At 43.5% G+C, this 22,086-nt stretch overlaps 1 protein-coding gene and 1 long non-coding RNA gene across 6 annotated transcripts in view; both read right to left on the bottom strand.

Annotated features, from left to right (window-relative positions):
• Positions 1–11,336: 11,336 nt before the first annotated feature.
• On the bottom strand, positions 11,337–15,914 carry LOC118239281. Its single transcript, XR_004771143.1, has 2 exons — positions 13,270–15,914; positions 11,337–12,875 (listed from the first exon to the last, which is right to left on the bottom strand). It is a non-coding gene; the product is annotated as an uncharacterized LOC118239281 (long non-coding RNA).
• Positions 15,915–17,382: 1,468 nt separating this feature from the next.
• Positions 17,383–22,086, bottom strand: part of Fam126a (family with sequence similarity 126 member A) — a 79,239-nt gene continuing 74,535 nt past the window's right edge. For 4 of the 5 annotated variants that reach the window (XM_027429572.2, XM_027429571.2, XM_035448925.1 and 1 more), the window contains one exon: positions 17,383–21,820. In XM_027429572.2, the coding sequence (XP_027285373.1) occupies positions 21,246–21,820 (575 nt within the window). In that variant the 3' untranslated portion in view covers positions 17,383–21,245. The remainder of the gene's footprint in view (positions 21,821–22,086) is intronic. The other variant, XM_027429573.2, reaches the window with a different exon arrangement.

Genomic DNA, 22,086 nt, shown 5'->3' with positions numbered 1-22,086 from the left:
TGATGGTGATGATGATGATGGTGATGATGATGATGGTGATGGTGGTGATGATGGTGATGATGATGATGATGGTGATGATGGTGGTGATGGTGATGATGGTGATGATGGTGGTGATGGTGATGATTGTGATGATGATGATGGTGATGATGATGATGGTGATGGTGGTGATGATGGTGATGATGATGATGGTGGTGGTGATGATGGTGGTGATGGTGGTGATGGTGGTGATGGTGGTGATGGTGGTGATGGTGATGGTGGTGATGATAGTGATGGTGGTGATGATGGTGGTGATGGTGGTGATGATGGTGATGATGGTGATGATGGTGATGATGGTGGTAATGGTGGTGATGGTGATGATGGTGATGGTGGTGATGGTGGTGATGGTGGTGATGATGGTGGTGATGATGGTGATGGTGGTGATGGTGATGGTGATGGTGGTGATGATGATGGTGATGATGGTGATGGTGGTGATGATGGTGATGATGGTGATGGTGGTGATGATGGTGATGGTGGTGATGATGGTGATGATGATGGTGATGATGGTGACAGTGATGATGGTGGTGATGGTGGTGATGGTGATGATGGTGGTGATGGTGATGATGGTGATGGTGGTGATGGTGGTGATGGTGGTGATGATGGTGGTGATGATGGTGATGGTGGTGATGATGGTGATGGTGGTGATGATGGTGGTGATGGTGGTGATGGTGATGATGGTGATGATGGTGGTGATGGTGGTGATGGTGGTGATGGTGGTGATGATGGTGGTGATGATGGTGATGGTGGTGGTGATGGTGATGGTGATGGTGATGATGGCGGTGATGATGAAGAGTAATACAAGTTATCAAGTACTGTCAACATCTTAACCCCCAGTGGCCTTGATACTCACAGCCCCACATCAGTTAACATTTCATGTCCACTGGCTCCTTTTCTGAGCAGAGGACATTTAACATGTCCACATATATACCTAAGACGAGAAAGCAGATTGTGTTCAAGAGGAAGGATGGAGTACATGCCAATGTACCAAAATCTGACGGATTAAGCCAAGCATGTGGTTCACACCCACAGTCTCAGTACGTGGGAGATTGAGGCAGGAAGGTTGCTGAAAGCTTAAGGCCAGCTAGAGCTACAAAGTGAAGTTCCAGGCCAGTCTCCACTACCCTAGGAGATCCTTCCCTGCCCCTAGAAGATAGATTAGCTCTCAAAGGAGCCTTGAACAGATTAAAAACTATTATTAAACTTAGGAAAAATAGAGTGGTATGTATTTATTTCAGCTACAGAACAATGACACATCATTAAAAAGGAGGCCATTTTTTTTCAGAATGTATAACACAGTAAAATTTTGTACTAGTATAAAATATCCAAAGAAAAGTAGCCAAAAAAATAGAAATACATAATGAGTGATAAGGAAGCAAATATATATGTGAATATATGAAACACACGTGCATATATATATATATATATATATATATATATATATATAATGATTGGTATATGATTTTCCTTTACTTATTGTCAATGTGGACAGTGACATACAGATTTACAGACATTAGTTTCCAAAATGAAAAATGGTAACCTTGCTGGGCTCTTTAATAAATAGAAAACCTATGGCATGACTACATGTCTATTAAATCTATTAAATTAAGAGTTCAAAATATTAAAGCCCAAGTGTTGGAAGTACTGGCTGGTGGGGGCTGGAATTACAGTACACATGTTGGAGGACTATGCAAATTTCATAAGGTGTAGTTCCAAACAGTGGAGAGACAGAGAGGGCTGCTGAAAATTTTTTTAAAAGATTTTATTTATTTATTATGTATACAACACTCTGCTTCCATGTATATCTGCACACCAGGAGAGGGCACCAGATCTCATAACAGATGGTTGTGAGCCACCATGTGGTTTCTGGGAATTGAACTCAGGTCCTTTGGAGGAGCAGTCAATGCTCTTAACCTCTGAGCCATCTCTCCAGCCCTGGGCTGTTGAAATTTTTAAGAACTTTGATGCTCTTCTGAGCATTATTAGCTACTCAGAGCTCCTTAACCTATGGTTTGTTGGTTAGTTTCATTTTTGCTCTCTCTCTCTCTCTCTCTCTCTCTCTCTCTCTCTCTCTCTCTTTCCTCTCTGTATGTGCCTGTGTGTAGATATACATAAATATATACATACACACATATATACATACACGCATACACATATAGAGACAGGGCCTCATGTAGCCCAGGCTAGCCTTGAAGTCACTATGTAGCTGAGGCTGACCTTGAACTCCTAATCCTCCTCCCTCCACCTCTATAATATTGGGATGTCAGGCATTTGATGAACACTTGGCTGTTTGTTTTGTTTTGTTTGTAGCAAGCATCACCTATGGCCTCAAACCTGAAATCCTCCTGTCTCCTGAGTGCTAATATTATAGGACTGTGCCATGACTCCTGGCTCCATAGTTTTCTTGAAACTCCCACTTCCATTGTTTCTTCAATTTAAGAAATATTCCTTCCTTGGCTAGATTTTCTGGGCCGGCACTGGTGTGACACACCCAGCCTCCCGTTCCTGCACACAGTACCTAGCTTAGTCTTCTCTCCCCTCCCCAACTTGTCTTATGATTTGGGTTGAGGGAAACAGCACACTGAGAGGTCCTCAAGATCAGCTTGTGCTGAGGGAAACAGGAAAACTTCATTGCCCAAATCCATCTGCTAATTCCTTGCATGCCTTTGAACTATGTCTCCTCTCAGTGACGTCCATCCCCTTCTCATTGGTCAGCCTATCGGTGTTTCCGTCTGCCTCCCACCCGCTCCCTACACCTCCCTATCCTCTGCTACACCGCACTCCAGCTAGTCCGAACCTTTGGACACGGGTGTGAAGAGTTAATTAATCGCCCCCAAAGAAAGGTCAGCTCCTGAGAGGTGAGCCCTAAGCCATAGACTGTATGGTGGGGCCCTTGACTCCACAGTGTCAGCTTGCCAGGGGCTAACGGTCAGCTATGAGGGCAGTCAGCCATAGCTGTGCAACTGACTTCGATAAAAACTGTGTGTGCAGTTGGGTGAGCCGCTTGACAGTTCTCCATCTTGTCTTACACCATTGCCAGGAGAGGTCATCAGTGTGCTGAGTCCCCTGGAACAGGAGAGGAGAGGAGAGGAGAGGAGAGGAGAGGAGAGGAGAGAGGAGAGGAGAGGAGAGGAGAGGAGAGGAGAGGAGAGGAGAGGAGAGGAGAGGAGAGGAGAGGAGGCTTCACACAGAGACTCCTGGGTTCTGCATCCTGCATGCTTTCCACTGGCTGGTTTTTAGTGTATCCTTGTGCCGGAATAAACCACAACTGTGAGCGTGAACTGCTTCCTGTGAGAACCTCGTGTCCTAGCCAGTTACTGAACTGAATTTGGTCTTGAGGTTCTCTCACTGTGCACGGAGACTCTCGAACATCAAGGTCTTCCATGCCCCAGACCTCCACTCCTACAGACCCTCCTCCTCCTCCCTATAGACCCTCCTCCTCCTCTCTATAGACCCTCCTCCTCCTCCTATAGACCCTCCTCCTCCACTCCTATAGACCCTCCTCCTCCTCCCTATAGACCCTCCTCCTCCTCTCTATAGACCCTCCTCCTCCTCCTCCTATAGACCCTCCTCCTCCACTCCTATAGACCCTCCTCCTCCTCCACTCCTATAGACCCTCCTCCTCCTCCTCTCTATAGACCCTCCTCCTCCTCCTCTCTATAGACCCTCCTCCTCCTCCTCTCTATAGACCCTCCTCCTCCTCCCTATAGACCCTCCTCCTATAGACCCTCCTCCTCCTATAGACCCTCCTCCTCCTCTCCTACAGACCCTCCTCCTCCTCCTATAGACCCTCCTCCTCCTCTCCTACAGACCCTCCTCCTCCTCCTATAGACCCTCCTCCTCCTCCTACAGACCCTCCTCCATTCCTGTGATCTTCCTCCTACAACTTCCCCACCACCCTTCTGCCCCTTATTCCATGACTTTTTTCTCACTACCCAAGGCCGGCCTGACCCACATAGCTAGCCAAGATAATATAGTGAGATGCTGTCTCAAAACAGAAAGAAAAAAACAAAAGCCAAGAACAAGACACCCAGTTAATGTTTGTTGCCTTCTTTCATCTGAAAAAGTAAGCTTTCTTTTTATATGAAAGACTTGAAAAGACAAGTACGAAGAATTAATCACCAAAGAATCACATTTGTAACTGCAAGGTGAGGAATGTTAATATATGGGAAAATGTTACCCTTAAAAGGAGTTAAATTTCCATGTGGATTTCTTGTAGCAATCCAATTAATTTTAGCAAGAAAATACATCATTATAGTTTCCCATTTCTTCTCAGCCAGTGAATTTTAGTTAACTTTTAGTCGTGAGTTACTGTAAGAAAATACTTGAATAGGCTTTTTTCTCTTTCTGTTTTCTTTTGAGACAGGGTCTCACACTGTAGCCTAGGCTGGCCTGGAACTCACGACGAAGCACAGTATAACTCATGGCACTGCTCCTGCCCCAGCATTCTAAATGTTCAAGTTACACATAAGAATGTCCCATGCTTGGCTTAAATGTACTTTGTTGTGGGATTTCCATCCTGTTAGCCCATGACTTTTGCGGCAGCAAGCCCTAGGGTGTGGTCTTGTCTTCATATGTGACAATGTATACGCTGAGGGATAGGGTCTCTGACTTTTCGTGCTCTGTTGGGTGGTTAGAGCCGAGCAGTTGGCTTGGTTTTTGGTACTCTTCAGCCCTGGGCAGAACAACCAGATGGGTCAGTGGCTGGGTCTAACCTGTTCTGTATCAGTGACTGTTTACTCCTATTTTCTACCTAAATAAATTCTAGAGAACCTTTACCAGACTCTCGTGGTTTCACACTACAGGTTTTTTTTTTCTTTCTGAAGCATTGGCCACCAGCCCACACACAAAACTTAGAAAACTGATGAAGCTTTTGTTGTTTTATGCTAATGGGTGTATTTATTATGTGGGACCAGCTACATAGCTGGGTCTTGTCTTTCTGGACGTCTCTATTTTGAGTACCTGCTTTTATTCTAAGAATGCCTACAGCTGACAACAATTCATGAAGGGTAAAGTTACTAGTGTAGAAAGTGTCTGTTTGCAAGCATTTGATTTCAAGAGCAGAGAGGAAGTATCCGAGACACACTTTTGTAAGACAGCCTTCATAAGCAGTTCCGGAGCCCAGATCTTAGTGATTGCCAACAAACTGGTGACTGCTCAGAGGCCTTAGCCCTAGAAGGCATCAAGAGACCTTGTCATAGAAAGCAGCGTTAAGTGGGGTTTTGTTTGTTTGTGTTCTGGCTCATTTGTTTACTGTTAGTCGTAAGTTGTTAGGCAGGGACTAGTCTTGTTTTGTTTTGTTTTCCACGCACTCAATGATTTAGACATAAACTTTAGCAATGTCTTTGGCAGCAAGATAATTCACCACTAAAACCATCCAGGAGCCCGCATACTACTGTTCTCACGTCTACCTTCAAGTCTGAGTTCTTGTAAAGCTTCTGGTCCCAGCACTGTGGCCTTAAGTCTGTCCTAACTAATGGGGTTACAGAGCCCCGTCTCAGCAGAGCAGTCATATCGCCATCGTTTTTGTTTTGTTTGTTCTTTCCAAAAAGAATGTTCAGATGGTCAACATTTGAGGACTGGTCAGTGATAGTGTCACAAAAGTATATCCATTGGTCTCATAGGAGGTCACCGGCCACTTTGAAACCCAAGAGATGATGACAGTTTTTCTTCTAAACTCCAAACAAACGATGATTCTTCTTCTGGGGGAACAACATGAGGGACTCTGAGGATTCCTCCTCAGAAAACAAGCACGACTGGTGAAAAATACTAAACACATCGTTTAGACCAGTGGTTCTCAACATGTGGATCAAGATCCACAGGGTCACATATCAGCTATGTGCAGTACGGTTCATAACAGCAGCAAAATTACAGCTATGAAGTAGCAATGACTTTCTGGCTGGGAATTACATTAAAGGGTTGCAGAGTTAGGAAGGTTGAGGGCCACTGATCTAGACACTGTGAGCTGTGCTAAGCATCCAGCAAATGGGTGGCTATTCACAAGCATCTACAAGAGTCGGAAAGAACAGTGGTGTGCTTTCACCCCCTCTGAGTAACTGGCTTTGCTTAAAACACAGTGTAAGAGAGTGCGAGCATAAGGAAGCTCTAGCCAACAATGGCTCCATAAGAGCAGCAGCTAAACCAGTGACTAGATAGCTCACCAAGGAAAGCCAAGGAAAGTGAGAATTAAAATCTGCTCCACTGGTTGGGACTCAGAGATGGCTCAGCAGTTAAGAGCACATGCTGCTTTTGTGGAGTTCCGAGTTTGGTTCCAGGACCGACACTGGACAGCTTGTAACTGCTTATAACTGCAGCTCCAGGGGATCCAACACTTCTGGTCCCCACAGGCTACACAAACACAAGCATACCTACACACAAGGTGGTAGTTTGAATGAAAATGGCCCCCACAGGCTCAAAGGGAGTGGTATTGTTTGAAAGGATCAGGGGGTGTGGCCTTATTGGAGGAAGTATGTCACTGAGGGTCGGCTTTTTGGTTTCAAATGCTCAATCCAGGCCATGTCTCTCTTCCTGCTGTCTGCTGATCTGGATGTAGAACTCTCGGCTACCTTGCCAGCACCATGTCTCCCTGTGTGCTCCTTTGCTGCCCACCATAATGATAATGGACCAAAACTCTGAACCTGTAAGCCAACCCCAATTAAATGCTTTTCTTGATAGAGTTGCTGTGGTCATGGGGCTCTTCACAGCAATAGAAACCCTAACTAAGAAACATATAATTTAAAATAAAATAAACCTTTTCTTAAAAAAAACTGCTCTCAGCCGGGCGTTAGTGGCGCATGACTTTAGTCCCAGCACTCGGGAGGCAGAGGCAAGGCCAGCCTGGTCTACAAGAGCTAGTTCCAGGACAGCCTCCAAAGCCACAGAGAAACCCTGTCTCAAAGAACCAAAAAAAAAAAAAAAAAAAAAAAAAAAAAAAAAAAAAAAAAACTGCTCTCACTACTGGGGCAGGGGGTGTATAAAGGGTGGTGGATCTTGGAGGAGCTGAAGGAATAAAGGGTGAGGATGATCAAGATATGATGTATTATTATATGGGATTCTCATAGAAGAGAGACAGAGACAGAGAGGAAAAATATTAAATGAAATTCATCAGGCTAAAACAAAATAAACTCAGATTAATTTGAGTGCATCTGAAAGCACGGCAAGTGTGGGTAAAATTAGAACTATATTCCCGAGCAGACACAGAACTCTTCTTTGTTATTTTAGCTGGCTTACCAAGCCAAGAGCATAAATCTTTATACATGTACATATGTGCATGCTTCTGAGCCTGTGACACAGAGCAATGCAATGTGCCGGCAGTAACGGGGGTGACAGAGATGGAAACTCAAACTCACGAGAACAAGCAAAAAGCACAGAGAACGACAAGCAAGAGCGCTAAATAGAAATACATACCTGATAGACATTATTTTTATCAGCAACACATATACAGTCACATAAACTAACGATTACGACAATGTTTTCCTGACTTTGTAGAGCAGAGAAAACATGGTATGTATAACAACAACGGCATGGATGAGGCCAGTACACATCTGACAGTGACTCTGACAGGCTAAAATGTATCTAGTGAACTCCAGGGCAACCACTGAGACAAAGACAGAAGGCCACAGTGGACACAATCATTAAATATGTTTAAACATGGTAATAGACAATGTTCTTTTTTCCCTTTTTAAGGATTTATTTTCTTTGGTTATGTGTATGGGTGTTTTGCTGGCATGTGTGTCTGTGTGCCAGGTGGTGGTAGCGCCCATAGAGGCTAGAAGAGAGCATTGGGTCCCCTGGAACTAGTTACAGATAGTTGTGAGCTTCCATGTGGATGCTGGGAATTGAACTTACGACCTCTAGAAGAGCAGCCAGTGCTCTAACTACTGAGCCATCTCTCCAGCCCCAGACAACGTTCATTTGAACATAGACAAATAAAATAAAACAAAAAGACACGAGACCTAGAGGAGGAAACTCAGACTGGCAATGGTTAAGTCCAACTGTATTAATGATAACATTAAATATGAATTATTACTTCACCCAGAGGCAGAAAATGGAATACTAGAAATGTAACAACATCCAACTACATGATCTCAAGTGTGTTACACATTTCAGATTAAAAGACAAAAACATCAAGTTGAAAGCAAAAGTGTAGGAAAAGAGATGTCACACTGACAGCAAGCTGGGAACCTGCAGCCATACAGTCTGCAAGCATGGGAAGCTGCAATGCTACCCAGATGGCAGACAAAACAGCCTTTAAACAAAGAGCACGCACACACACCGTGGGGCATGTGTGGAGAGCAAAGGACAGCCTGCCAGTCGGTTCTCTCCTTCTGTCACGTGGGTCTCAGGGATCAGACTCGTTAGGATTGGCTGGCATCAGGAGTCTTTACCTGCTGTGCCATCTCATTGGCTTTAAAGTACGGTGGGATAATGTCAGTAGAGCTCACTGACTCCTTTATGATTTCTAGCTGCATAGTGTATCTCCTGGCAGATAGAGTTTGGGGTAGGGGTGCTAGGATAAAGGGGGACTGGAGCTTGCTGGCCAATTAGTCTGGTCAATTGTTGAGCTCTAGGTCCAGTGAGAGACTCTGCTTCAAAACAGAAGTTGGAGAGCAATAAAAAACACCTGAGACACCTGACATCAACCTCTGGCCTCCACAGCACAGACGCACAACGTGAACATGCATACACGGGTAACACACACACTCATGCACACATGATCCTGGTTCTCATGACTCATTGATCAAACCTAGTTGTAAGTCCATCTCTGATAACACTAATAATTGGCTTGTTTGTGGACCCATTTTTTTGTCTTTAGATTTTCAATAAATGTATAAAATAGCATGTTTCTGTATGGCTTTTCTACATTTTTTTTTCTGAGACGGGATTTCTCTGTGTAGCTCTGGCTGTTCTGGAACTCACTCTGTTACCAGGCTGGCCTCGAACTCACAGAGATGCACCTGCTTCTGTCTCCCCAGTGCCGGGATTAAAGGCGTGCGCCACCACTCCACCTTTCCACCTATTATTAGTCCCAATTACCTCTCCCTCCTTCCTACCTTCCCACCCCTTTCCCACTTGGACCCTGCTGCCCAAAGTGCTCTACCCTCCATCTCAAGTCGTTTATGGTCTACTATACTACCCCACCCCCCAACTCTCACGGCCCCTGTCTGTCTTCTGGACTTTATCCAGTGTTAAGAACAGTACTCTAAAAACCTGTAGCTAGGATCTGCCTGTGAAGGAGAAGATGTGGCATTTGTCTTTCTGGAGCTGGCTACTACATTCAAGTATAGTGTTTTCCAGAACTTTCTATTTTCCTTCATATTTCATAATTTTATTCTTGTTTATTGAAAAATTCCCATGATTCCCATTTCACCATCAGTTTATGGACAACGAGGATGGTTCCGTTTCCTAGATTGTGAACAGAGTCTCAATGAACATGTATTTTCAGGGGTCTCTGAAGTAGGGATTTGCCCAGGAATGGTGGAGTTGGCTCATGTGACCATTTTGGCTTTTTGAGGAACCACCACACTGGTTTCCATTGTGGTTGTACCAGTTTGTTTTGATTTTGTGACAGGTTCTCAACATATAATCCAGGCTGACATAGAACTCAGTATGTAGCCCAGGCCAGCCTCAGCTTTATAGTCACCTGAGTGCTGGGAAGACAGCTGTGCACCAACATGCCTGGCTCCAAACGGCTTATTTCCTTAAGGTGTGTGAGCATGTGTGTATGTATGTATGTAGGGGCGTGCGCATTCGTGTGCGTGCGCGCGTGTGCGTGCACGCGTGTGTGAGCGCACGCACATGCCCCTACATACACACACACATGTGCGAACCTGTAGGTCTCCACAGAGGCCAGAAGAGGGCGTTGGTCCCCCACTCCCCAGGGGGAGTTGCAGGTGTCTGTTAGCCTCCTAATGTAGGTGCTGGGAACTGAACTCTAGTCCTCTGCAGAGCAACAAGTACTCTTAACCACTGAGCCATCTCTCTTGCCCCTAAATGACTTTTTAAGAACATGTTCAGAAAATAAAACAAAAGAATCAAATTCTCCATGTGAGCTCACTCAAATCTTAGAACACAAATAGACAGGCCATCTGTGGATCAGCTGCCTTTTGGTTGTTTTGAGGCAGGGTCTGGGTGTAAAACCAGCATGGCCTGGAGCTTGGCATGCAGCCCAGGCTGTTCTAGAACTCTTGATTTTCCTGCCTCAACTTCCCAAATCCTGGGATTACAGGCATGCATCATCATGCCTGGCTTTGTGAATCTGTTTTAATTCCTTTTTCTTCTCAATGACTCTCAGAATTTGTAATTCTCATCATTCTAGAATTGTGTGTGGCACATTTTACACCTGATCATGGTGTTTCCTAGTGGGAAGACAGAATGGGGGTGTGCAGATCAATAGTTCAGTTGACTTGATTCAGGTTACAACTTTATAAGGCTTAGTTGACTCTGACCTGCCTGTTTCTACGGTAAAGCTCTATGGTGTCCTGTTGTTTCGTTGTGTTCTTTTGGTGCTGGGCGTCGAACCCAGGGCTTTACACGTGCTGAGCCTCTGCCTTATCACCATGCTACATCCCCAGTCTGACCGTTAGTGGGCTTCTCAGACGTATACTCGTATCTTCCTCATTGATTTATTTGCTTTTTTTCGAGACTGGGTTTCTCTGCAGCTTTGGAACCTGTCCTGGAACTTGCTCTGTAGACCAGGCTGGCCTCGAACTCACAGAGATCCATTTGTCTCTGCCTCCCAAGTGCTGGGATTAAAGGTGTTCGCCACCGCCCGGCTATGTATCTTCCTCTTTAATGCACTCATGCTCTTTTCCTTTTTGCCTGTTCAATCTCACAATCAGTGAAAAGATCAAAACCAAAGCCTTGGCTCTGGCTTTCAGCCTCTGTCTCTGTATCTCTCTCTTCTCTCATTAGTCTTTCTGCTCTGAGAAGTTGATGAATACAACAACACATCCCCTCAAGGGTCAGCCATGAGGGCCAGACTTGTTTCTGAGTCTCTCCCTGACTGGAATCATTGCTCTCTCAAGTTCTGGCTGGTTTGGCAGCCTTTATTTGTTTCTAGTTCTGTGTGTTGTTGCCATAGTGTGTTTACTTCTCTGATAATTAGCAGTAACTCTTTTCACTAATTTTTTTTCACTAGAGTCTTTTGCTCTAATTTGTGTCAAAAATTGGCAAATTCCAAATGAAAGAAACAGCTGTGGAATACAGTCCCTTTTTCTGACTATCTTCTGCATGGGGAGACCCCGCATCTCACCCCTGCAGTCAGTGACTCACAAAAGGATTCCAAAGGTTCAGCTTACAACTGTGTTCAAGGCTATGATTTATTACAGCAAAACAATGAGAAGCCAAATCAACAAAGGGAAGAAAAATGCATAGGGAGAGATCTGGGGGAAACAAGGCCTGAGCTTCCTTTCCCTAGAGGACAACATCTTGTGCTTTATTCAGCCAGCACGGAATTGTGCCAAGCTCTGGATGCTCATTAGACACTTACTGTCCAAAGTTTGTGTTATGGCTGCTGCACACATCACAATTCCATACTCCCCAAAGAAGGCATTCAACATAAACCGCATTGCTGAGCATAAGCACAGAGTAGCAAAGGTGGAGCGTTTTAGAAAGCTACGTTCCAAGACCCGAGCCAAAGCCCAACTCCAAGTTCTTCAGCAGCTTCAGACTTGGGTTTCAAGCAGTTTTATCCAGTGTTGTTTATTCTTCTAAGTGCTGCATTGCCATGGAACCTCAGGTAGTCTACGCATTGATCTTGAGAAACTATACAGCTCTAAGTTCAAGATGACAGGCTGTTTGTCCCTCCGCAGTACATCTTTACTGTCAGGCAGCCACAGGGAAACTTGAACCTGGTTTCAGAAATTGAGATGACCTGGGGAGGGGACTGAGCCGCCCTGCTCTGCAAGCACAGCTGATTCTGAGCTCCTCATCCGCCTGCCTCAACCTCTCGAGTGCTGAGCTCTCTGCCCACGCGTCTGCAACTTCAGCTTTATTCCTATGGTAGGGAGTTCTAAGGCCCTAACCCAGGGCATAAGCACTCTCTCAGTCCTCTCTCATGACTTGGAAATTACTGCCATCCAGTTTTTAGCTCCCTGAAGCAATAAGATGACCAGAAAGTAATCTCACATCTTCAGGGTTTCTTCTAGAATTGGCCAGCATTCCCAGGAAATACGTTGGTTTTGAAAGTCTTTGCTGGGCCAGTGAGATGTGAGTGGGTGAGGCCACAGCTGCCAGGTCTGAGCTGAACTTGATCCTCGGGGCTCACAGGGCAGAGGAGAACCAACTCCTCAACACCGTCCTCTCAACTCGGCCAGAGCTCGTGACACGCACGGGTGGGCATGTGTGCACACACACAATAAGTTAATAAATAAATGTAGAAAGTCTTTCCTTACGTTCTTGTTTACTATCTAATGGGACATTTGATGTTAATTACTCTGGTTGCCAGTGTCAACTTGATAGGATTAAGAATCACCACGCAAACACACTTCTGAGTGAGTCTGTCAAGGTGTTTCTATAAAGAATTAACGGATTGGGGAAGGCCCACCCTGCAGGTTGGCTGGGGTGTCCGACTGGATAAGAGAGAAACGAGGGGAACACCAGCATTCATCAAACCTCCTTGGCTGCGGATACCACGTGAACCTCCATTCCTGACGCACAGCTCCTCTACCTTGATGGACGGCCTCTACCTTCACACTGGAGCCAGCACAAACCCTTCTTTCCTCACGCTGCTCTTGCTGTGTTCTGTCCCAGCAATGAGAAGTACAATTGCCCATTGTAATGTTACTAGAAATGGAACTCCGACTCTCTCTGGACATTTTAAGGTGAGGTGCTTCAGGAACCTTAAGAGAAAACCAAGATGGTAAGCAGGGTATCTGGTCTTACACAGAGAAGCCCCAATACTTGGGGAAAGCAAACCTAAATCCAGACTCAGAGTGATGACGTGTTCAGGGAAGACAGACAGCTGCCTCTCTGAGAGGGCGGCATTGATGGAACTCCTTCCATGTTGCTGTTGCTGACATTTGTGCACAGCCTTGATCCAGGGTAGCCAGTACTCTTCCCTCACGGTTGTCTGCTGACTGAACAGGGATGCCAACGAGCCCCATGGGCACCCACCCACCTTCATTTTAATTATGTGCTTGTTAAGGGCTTCCTTCACAATGGGGCCTGTGCCTAGCATTTATGGCAAACAATTATTCTTATAATATGAGCCCATTATAAGAAATCCAGTCATACCTCTAGCTCCAAAATTTCCTTCACACGACCTGTTTCTTTCATGTCCCCAAGCACCTGAATGGGTATAGAGGGTGCAGATCCGCACCTCAGGATGGCTCCCCGAGCAGACAAGAGCATGACTTGCATTCCTGGTCTGGCTCTGCTGTCCTCTCGCTGCCTCTGAAGGGGATTTAATAGCACAGCTTCATCCAACTATCCCAGTGCATTGCGCGTTATTGCTGGAATGGTTTTTTCTCATTGGTGAACTCACAGTGCATTATTTCCCATTGCAGGTGCAGCTCATGACTTTCTTTCTGGCTGTTTTCTCCACTCAAAGGTCTTATGGATGTCAACTTGATGTAAATAAAGGCTTAGGGAAAGAAGTCATTATTGAAACAGGATTCAGGATTCTGAACCTGTGTGGAATTACAAAAGAAGAAAGTGGTGGCATATATGGTAGGGGGTTCGTTTTTAAATCAAAGGAGAGAAGAAGAAACTGTGATCGACAAGTATGTGGCACCATAGGAGGGTCAGGAATAGAAAGTTGCTGGTTAAACTGTCAGCAAGAGAGTTCAGATGAGTGCTCGGATGGCCCAGGGCATTACACAGTGGACCCAGCTGCAGACACAGCTAGCAAGGCAAGGGGAGTGTGTGATACGGAAGACGGATCTTGCCTATTTTGCCATCTCATTATCACTCAAGTGCACCAGATACACAGGAGAGAACGATATGGTAGAAAACAACAAAACAAAGTTAAAGTTAATGCGAAACACTAGTGTAGAAAAATCATTCCATTCCATTATAGCTCTGAGGAAAAAGAAACATATTTTGCAACATATGGAGAAACAGGCATAGGAATCACGTTAATCACATTTTACAATCTTCTCCATGCAGACAAATGGGAGGGAATTGGTTTTCTGACTTCCCTTGAATGCATGAGAAGCAATGTGTTTCTGCTGCCTCCCTGGACTAGAGTCAGAGTTCACCTCATAAAGCACATCTTTGCTCTCTGTGGTGCAGTGTGTACTAAAGTTTCACTAGGGAAAACACAAGCACAATGCATTGTAGAGACCCTACTAGAGTAACCAGTTAGGCCCAAGGGCTGTTGGGGTCAAGATGCTTCGGAAGAAAACTGTGGAGATGGATCTTCAGGTTAACCCTGAGAAGTCAGTACACACTGGCTACACACTGACTTACCACCCTTGTAAAAAAGAAAGAATTCAAGCCCATCAGCTGCAGCTACCATGGGCAGTGTCCCTATCGACCTGGCTTAGTTATTGGTTCCGGGAATCTGTGTCCAGGAAAGAGTAGAATGGAAGTGAATGAAGTAAACACGGAGTGTCTCCATTTCTTTCTTTGCTCTAAACAGACTGGAAACAATAATCTACATTCCTAGCAGTTGCTTCTCAGTGCAAGGTTGACTCAGTGCAAGGCTTTCTGCATCCCTGCTGCCACCATGAATCCTAAATGTTGGCTTTTCCAAACCCAACCCCTCCCTCAAGACAGAGATGCTTATTTGCACAAGTTCTGCAAGTACCTTGCTCCAGGCTGCAGATGCACCCAGAGATGCCAACCTTCACATAGTAAGCTCTGTTTAGTTTTGTCTTGTTGACAAGCCATCTGAAGTGAAACAATAGCAAAGGTGCTTTAAAAGAGACTGTTGACTTGGTGGGCCTGTACTCTCCTACAGGAAGTAGTCTTTAAAAGAGACTGTTGACTTGGTGGGCCTGTACTCTCCTACAGGAAGTAGTCTTTAAAAGAGACTGTTGACTTGATGGGCCTTACTCTCCTACAGGAAGTAGTCTTTTTTCTTTCTTTCTTTCTTTCTTTCTTTTTTTTTTTTTATGCCAGAATAGTTTGTTTGTTTTTCACTATAGGTCTCTGTCAGTGATGTCACTGACCACCGATCTTAGGGAAGCTCCACTAAAAATACCACATCTCTTTGAAAAGGCTTTCTAAAAACAAACCACCACCAAATACCTAACCCAATGCTGGTAGTTACTGGGACAAACTCTGGGTTAAGTTGAGGAACTTACTAGAAATACAGGTTTCCAAGTTTCACGCAGAGTGATTATGATTCTTGGAAACTAGCACAATCCCCAAGAATCTCCAATTTTAGAGTATCAGTTTTTCACAACATAGGCTGTTGACAGTTAAGAATTTATTTATATGCGTGTGGTGCATGGTGTGTGTGTGTGTGTGTGTGTGTGTGTGTGTGTGTGTGTGTGTGTGTGGTCAATATGTATGAGTATGTGCTATTTGTGTTTGGGTGCCCACAGAGACCAGAAGTGGGCACTGGATCTCTTGGAACTGGCGTTGGTTGAGCCACTAGATGTAGGTGCTAGGAAGACCAGCAAGCACTCTTAACTGTTCCAAGCCTGTCTTTAGACCACATTTTGAGAAATAATGTTCTTTCATGCATACTGTATGTGTATTATACATATTATACATTAACTATTCAACATAAATATAATGAAATGGGCTCATGCTGTATACGACATATGCAGATCCACATTTTTTTCACCCCACCCCAAGATCCACATTTTTAATGGCTACATCATGGGGGCTGGAGAGATGGCTCAGAGGTTAAGAGCAATGACTGCTCTTCCAGAGGTCCTGAGTTCAATTCCCAGCAACCACATGGTGGCTCACAACCATCCGTTATGAGATCTGGTGCCCTCTTCTGATGTGCAGATATACATGGAAGCAGAATGTTGTATACATAATAAATAAATAAAATCTTAATGGCTACATCATATTACACTATATGTACTAAATGAGACATTTAAAGTCCTGGATTTTTTTTCCCTATTACAAACAATGCTGCAATGAACACTCTGCATTTACACATTTGTGTCAAATTTAATGCAGATATAAGGTAGGGTTGCTAGGTCAGAGGATATGGGTAAAGATTCTGCTGAACTGCTTGCTCACTGATTCATTTGTAGCAATTTACAATCCCAGTTGTCTCAGGCACTAATGATTTCTCCAGATAAATACAAATACCAGTTCCAAACTTACCAATCTTTGATTTGAATTAGCCTATTTCTAATATAGCAATAACTAGCATTCTGATTACTAATGAAACACAATTATCTCATATTCTAAAAAATATAGCATCATTTAGTTTCATGAAAATTTCACTTTACTTTAATATGGAGTAAATAAATTTTAAATACATGTCCATTTGACAGGACTTAGATCCTTTTATTAAGCAATAACAATGCTGTAAGGCCAGTTTGTGTTCAAGGTTGGGCGTGGCCACCCAATACTTGGTGACCTTGGGCAAGGCACCTGCTCCCAGAATGCTTCAGTTTCCTCTTTTGTAAAATGGGGTGCTGCTCACTTTTCAAGATTGCTTTGAGTAATTAAGTGACGAATCAGCTATTATAACCACAATAATAATCTAAGAGAAATTATGGAATGACTAGCTATTTACAGGCCTTACTAATAATTATAAACCAGGTATGCAGATATTAACAAAGTCAGACTCTCCTAGGCGAGCCAGCTACAGTCACCAGAAGAGTGCACATTTCACAAGGTACAGTTATAAGTCTTTAAACTGTCAGGTGCTGGTTCTACAAGCCATCTTCTAAGAGCAGCTAAGGAAGTATTTCCTGGCCTATTTTTCCTTAGGTCAGCTGGAATGACTCACATATACAATCATCTGCCCATTAGAATGGTTCCATTTTAATGGAGTTTGTTTCAGTATTCACAATGCAGATCGGGAATGCCACTGTGATCTCCCGCAGCCAAGAAATGAAAATACTGTGATGGATCCTACCATCTGGAAGCCAGCAGCAACCCAGCTCTACTCTGCGCACCCACACCTGAAGGCATGTGCTCAGGTCTAGAGGCAGCCTTCTGCACTCAGAGATAAACTCATTAAAGGCAATCCTATCCACTTTGTCCATGTTTGATTCTGGCATAACAAATCAGCCACTGCCTCAACCCACCCCCACCCCCACCCCCAGTTCCTCATCCTGAGACATAAAGCCAGGAGTGAGAGCCATCGGCTGGCTAACCCCAGCAGCTCCCAGTGGCTGGGCTCACCCTAGCTTAGGTTTGTCTTTCCCGCTTCAAAGTTCACAAACTCTTGTAGCAGTTTTTAAAGAATAAAATGATCTGGAAAAATCATGTTTTAGTTTTTATTTCAACAAAACAAGAGGAAACACGATGTATAAAGTACTGCATATGGAGAATGTTTATACAAATGTATGAAACTTCAAAAAACTCCAGTTTATTTCATACCTTAAAAACATAGAGAGCACATAAAAATACCCAAAGTCATGTTTATTCTTAGGAATGTAAACTCTAGGAGTACAATGACAAACAAGTGTATCTGTGAGAAGAGTTTAGCATTACCACATGATCAGGAGGGAAGGTCACAGGTGCACAGTCAGCTCCAACAAGAGACAGTATGGGGGAGAGGAGAAAAAAAAACAACTGCAATCCAGACCCGAGGCAATAGCACTCTACTGTAAAACACAAAACTGGCTTCAAATTGTTCGCTCTTAGTCTTTTGGGATATGTGCAAGTGACAGCGTGCAGAAGCGAGCACACTGAACACTCTGGTAGGCCTTGAGCAGTACTGAGCACACATGTCAGTGCCCACTGTGTCAGCACTCAGCAGCACAGCTGCAAGTGTCAGCTTGTGTTCACTAAAGGACTAACTAGGAAGACAACACTGTACGTTCATTTCTATCTACAATGCCTTAGTACCCAACATTGTGTTTTCTACATATTTTTCTGTTACAATACTTAACATATGCTTCCTTAATGTGCTTTCCTGTATGGATGCTTAGTGTGCCTATAGATCTAAACATTAAGCTGCCTTACTTCAACTCTTTGCTTAAAATCAGGTTTCAGAGTAAACACTTTCCTCCATAATTTACCATTCAACATTTTAGTTATGACTTCCCAAAATGGGCAAAAATTCCTTTAATCTGGGATCTTTTGTATCTTTTTTTGATTTAAAGATATATCTCTCTTTAATTTAACTTTTAACATCTAAGTATTATTTGCAGAGTGATTGCTTTACAATTGAAGGGACAAGGAAATGTTCCCTGCTCTTTGGTGCTACAGAGACGGATAGATAGTTTAAGCAGCGTCCCAGTGACCCTAGGGTGCTCTCTGGAGGCTCCCAGGAAAGGAAGGGAGGCACCCGGGTGGGAAGCAGGACCCTTGGGAAAGTCTACTTTTCTTCTCTCTTGACTTGGGTTTCAGAGGCTAGTGCTGGGCACACTTCACAGGAGTGCCCAGGCAGCAGGGCTTTAAGAATGCATGGGTCATGTTAATTCAAGAACCCATCTTAGATCTGAACTATAGGGTGCCGGGCCCAGTTTTGTGTGGAATCCTCTTGGTAAAAGCTGTTACACTGGATCCACAAAATGTCTATACTTAATAACTTTATAGGAAAGTGACCCACAAAGCCACCCAACTTTTCACATTTGAAAGACAAGTAGGGAAAGAGTTGTGAGTATAACAATTGTTGCCATAAGCAATATCATCCGACTTTCACAACTGTTATAAAAAGCCTTCAATGTGCACAATCCTTACTTGAAATAGTATCAAAAGTAGTATAAAATAATTTATTGTTAACATAACTCCATACTTCAGAGAATAAATCAGAGTAAATCATTTGTAGCAAAAATTCAGATTCACTCCATGGTGTAAGCTGTTGCAGATTTTGTAAAAGAGAATGAACACATGCAAATATTCTGTGCATCAAGTAAGAGTTCAAGAACAAAGGCAGAGCCTTTTCCACTTAAAACCAGAATCCAAGGCTCTGGTTTCATTCATAGTCAACAAGAGAAGCAAAAGATACTATATTTTATTACAGAAATAAGTGAGGACTAGGAACTTAAAATGAGGTGTAACAAGTCAATGTCATTAAAAAGTTAATTAGCTGTCAAAAACAGTATCTAATATCTGTGCTTGAGGACCGTGAGACCACTGAGACTCCTGCGTATTAGATAAGTAATTAGCACTCTGAAACTGTCTTCACAAAGACAAATGCACACAAGCATCCCTTGGGACCTTGTTAAAATGCCAGTTTTGATTTAATAGGTCTGCCCCTAAAATTGTGAAGTTTTATTAAGATAACAGGTAACACCAATGATCTTTGAACCACATGAGTATCAAAGGTCTTGAACAATATCAAAATGAGGTTTCATTATAGAACCTGAACATTATCCCAATCTCTCATTTATGCCAGATAATGTTTCTTTAAACTTATTCTATGCTTAAACAAGCACCTCAACTTGCCTAATGACAATCTTTTCAATTTCTTCTTAATATTATCAATACTGCTCATAACTATGTGTAAGAAAAATTCTTCGTTAAAGAGTTATAAGTAGACAACAGGAAATTCACAGTGACATTTTACAAACATTTTTAACTGTACATAAGATTACTATTAAATCATTCCAATATCAATTTTACTGTCTAGTTACCTTATAACTTTAGAGAACATTTAAGCCAACAGTTCATTCTGTTACTGAAACTAAAATGTTAAACTCATTTATGCTAAAAAACAAAAAACCCCTCAGGTCTTTGATAATTAGGCTTAAATTGGTAGGTAAGCATTTAAAACCATATCTCAATTGTAAATACGTTGCACTCTACAACATGTTCAGGTTCAAAAGGGAAACACAAGCATGTTCTCGTGACCACAGCTAGGGACTACCAATAAGGAAACCTTGGTGTGCTAAGAGTCAATGGAACCAAGAAGTGGTCAGCTTCCTAGGTCATCCCCACCGACCTTGCTTCCCCTCACTACAGATCACCACTCAAGCACACCGGCTTCACCGACAGTCAAACCGAGATGACAGCACAGGTACAGAGAGAGCCTTGGAGTCCGTCCAGAGCCACAGAGCTCTCCAGAGCTACAGACACATTTCTTAGCCTCTGCCTGGTACCCTTTCTCGGTTTAAGGGTCTGACTGGCAGAGGTGGGTGTGCAACTGAATTATTCTTTCTACATCATGACAAGAACACTGGAAGCTCACAAACAAGAAGTACATTCTTTTCTTATGCTCAATTTAAGAAGACAAACACGAGCAATCCTAAGTTAATGCACAAATATCCTTTGTCCATATTCACTAGCTTCATCTTCTTTTTATCACATTTTTGTAGATGAAAAATTATCTATTTCCTTCATTTGCAGACAATTCACTATTAAATGCTTGACACTGGTATCATGGGAGCTGTGTTGCAAGATTTACAGTGGATTTCCAAAGTCGAGCAGCAGAGTCAATCAGCTTCATGGCTGGTTACACTTTAGAAACCCAAAGGGACTTTCACCCGTGGAATCCAGATCAAACACTTGAAAACATTATCTACCAGCAATCTCAGTTTTGCTGTTTAATGTTCTCAGGACACCAACAGAAGAAATCCTCCCACCTTCCCTTGGCAACTGTCCTGCCAGGCAACTTGCAGCATCTGAGTAAACTGTCCTCATCTTAAGGATGATGTGGCCACAGAGCTTTTACTGGCACTTGGCATCCTCATTGCTCTCATCGCTTCTGTTTTCTCAATGCCTGTTTGTCATCGTGGCTTCAGGGACTTGCTCCTCTGTCCAGGCTCCACAGCCGAGTCCTCTCACACAGAGACTCTCTGACTTCTCAGGGCAAATACACAGACACTAAAACACGAGGTATTAAAAACAACCTCACCCAGGATGTAACCAACTCAGACATCTACAAAAATTTATTGTCACCCTGATCATCTTAGAACAATACAACTAACAGGAAAGAGGAAGAAAAGAAAAGAATAAAGAACTTAAACCAAGGGGATAAGGGTGCCCAGGAGATAACAAGACCATGTATGTCTCAGCTTACAGCAAACTAGACATTTTCCCCTTCATAGTCAAAGGAGCCTTCAGAACTCGAGACACAGGCTTCCTGCCAGGACCAGGCATGAGGACTCGGTACTTTCATAAAGGAGCAAAGCCATCTTTCCAGCCTCACTACTCATAGGAGAAAAATAAGTTACAAGTTAATCTGCGGACAAAGTGATGCTAATACTGGGGGGTCCTTGAGGACCTGCTTGATACTTCATGGCAAGCTCAGTCCTTTCTGACACGTAAGTGAGCTTTTCTTCTTGGAGACTACAAGCAGAAAACCTATGGGCATCTGCCCCAGCAACACAGCTGACGGCAGGAGAGGGACTGCGTGGGACTGGGACGCCACTGACCTGTTCAAAGGACTTACTAAACACAGTGGCTGCAGTCTTAGCCAAACCTTGGCTGCTGGGCTTGGGCAGGGACTGGCTGGAGGTCAGGGTCAGTCTCTTCAGAGAGAGAAGCTCAAGGTTCTCGCTCTGGGCTCTCTGGGTTTGTTTTCGAGCAAAGTGATCTCTGCAAGACTCCCCTGCAGTTTCTCTCTCTTTTGCTCCAGCTTTGCTTCCTCCCGACCGTCTCTGGTTCTTCCCTACACTTGTCTTGTTACTACAATTGTGACTACTGTTTGATAGACCCGACTGGCTGGTGCTAGACGCAGCCCTGGAATAAAATCCCTCGTCAACTTCAGTTATCTCCATCAGTTCTTCTTGACCTGTTAATTCTGTATCTCCTAAACAAAGAAATGACAAAGATTAATTATCATTAAGTATCTTAAGCAACTTTTAAAAGAATACCAAGTCAATTACATTTAAATCAATACCTTAGCAGAATTTCTTAAAGCAATAGATTATAGAACAAAATCAAAGGATAAATTGAAACTTTTATAAATGTCAAGGAAAACCAGTTCATTATAGTTAAATGACAGTGATTTAGAGTATTATTAATCCAAAAGCATGCTGTAAACTATCCCCCACTACATTTTTAGAAAGAGTTCTC

The sequence above is a fragment of the Cricetulus griseus genome, chromosome 8, assembly GCF_003668045.3.
Source record: "Cricetulus griseus strain 17A/GY chromosome 8, alternate assembly CriGri-PICRH-1.0, whole genome shotgun sequence".
In the NCBI taxonomy this organism is placed as follows: Eukaryota; Metazoa; Chordata; class Mammalia; order Rodentia; family Cricetidae; genus Cricetulus; species Cricetulus griseus.
The sequence above is the reverse complement of the archived record's forward strand: the minus strand, read 5'-3'. Positions and strand labels throughout refer to the sequence as shown.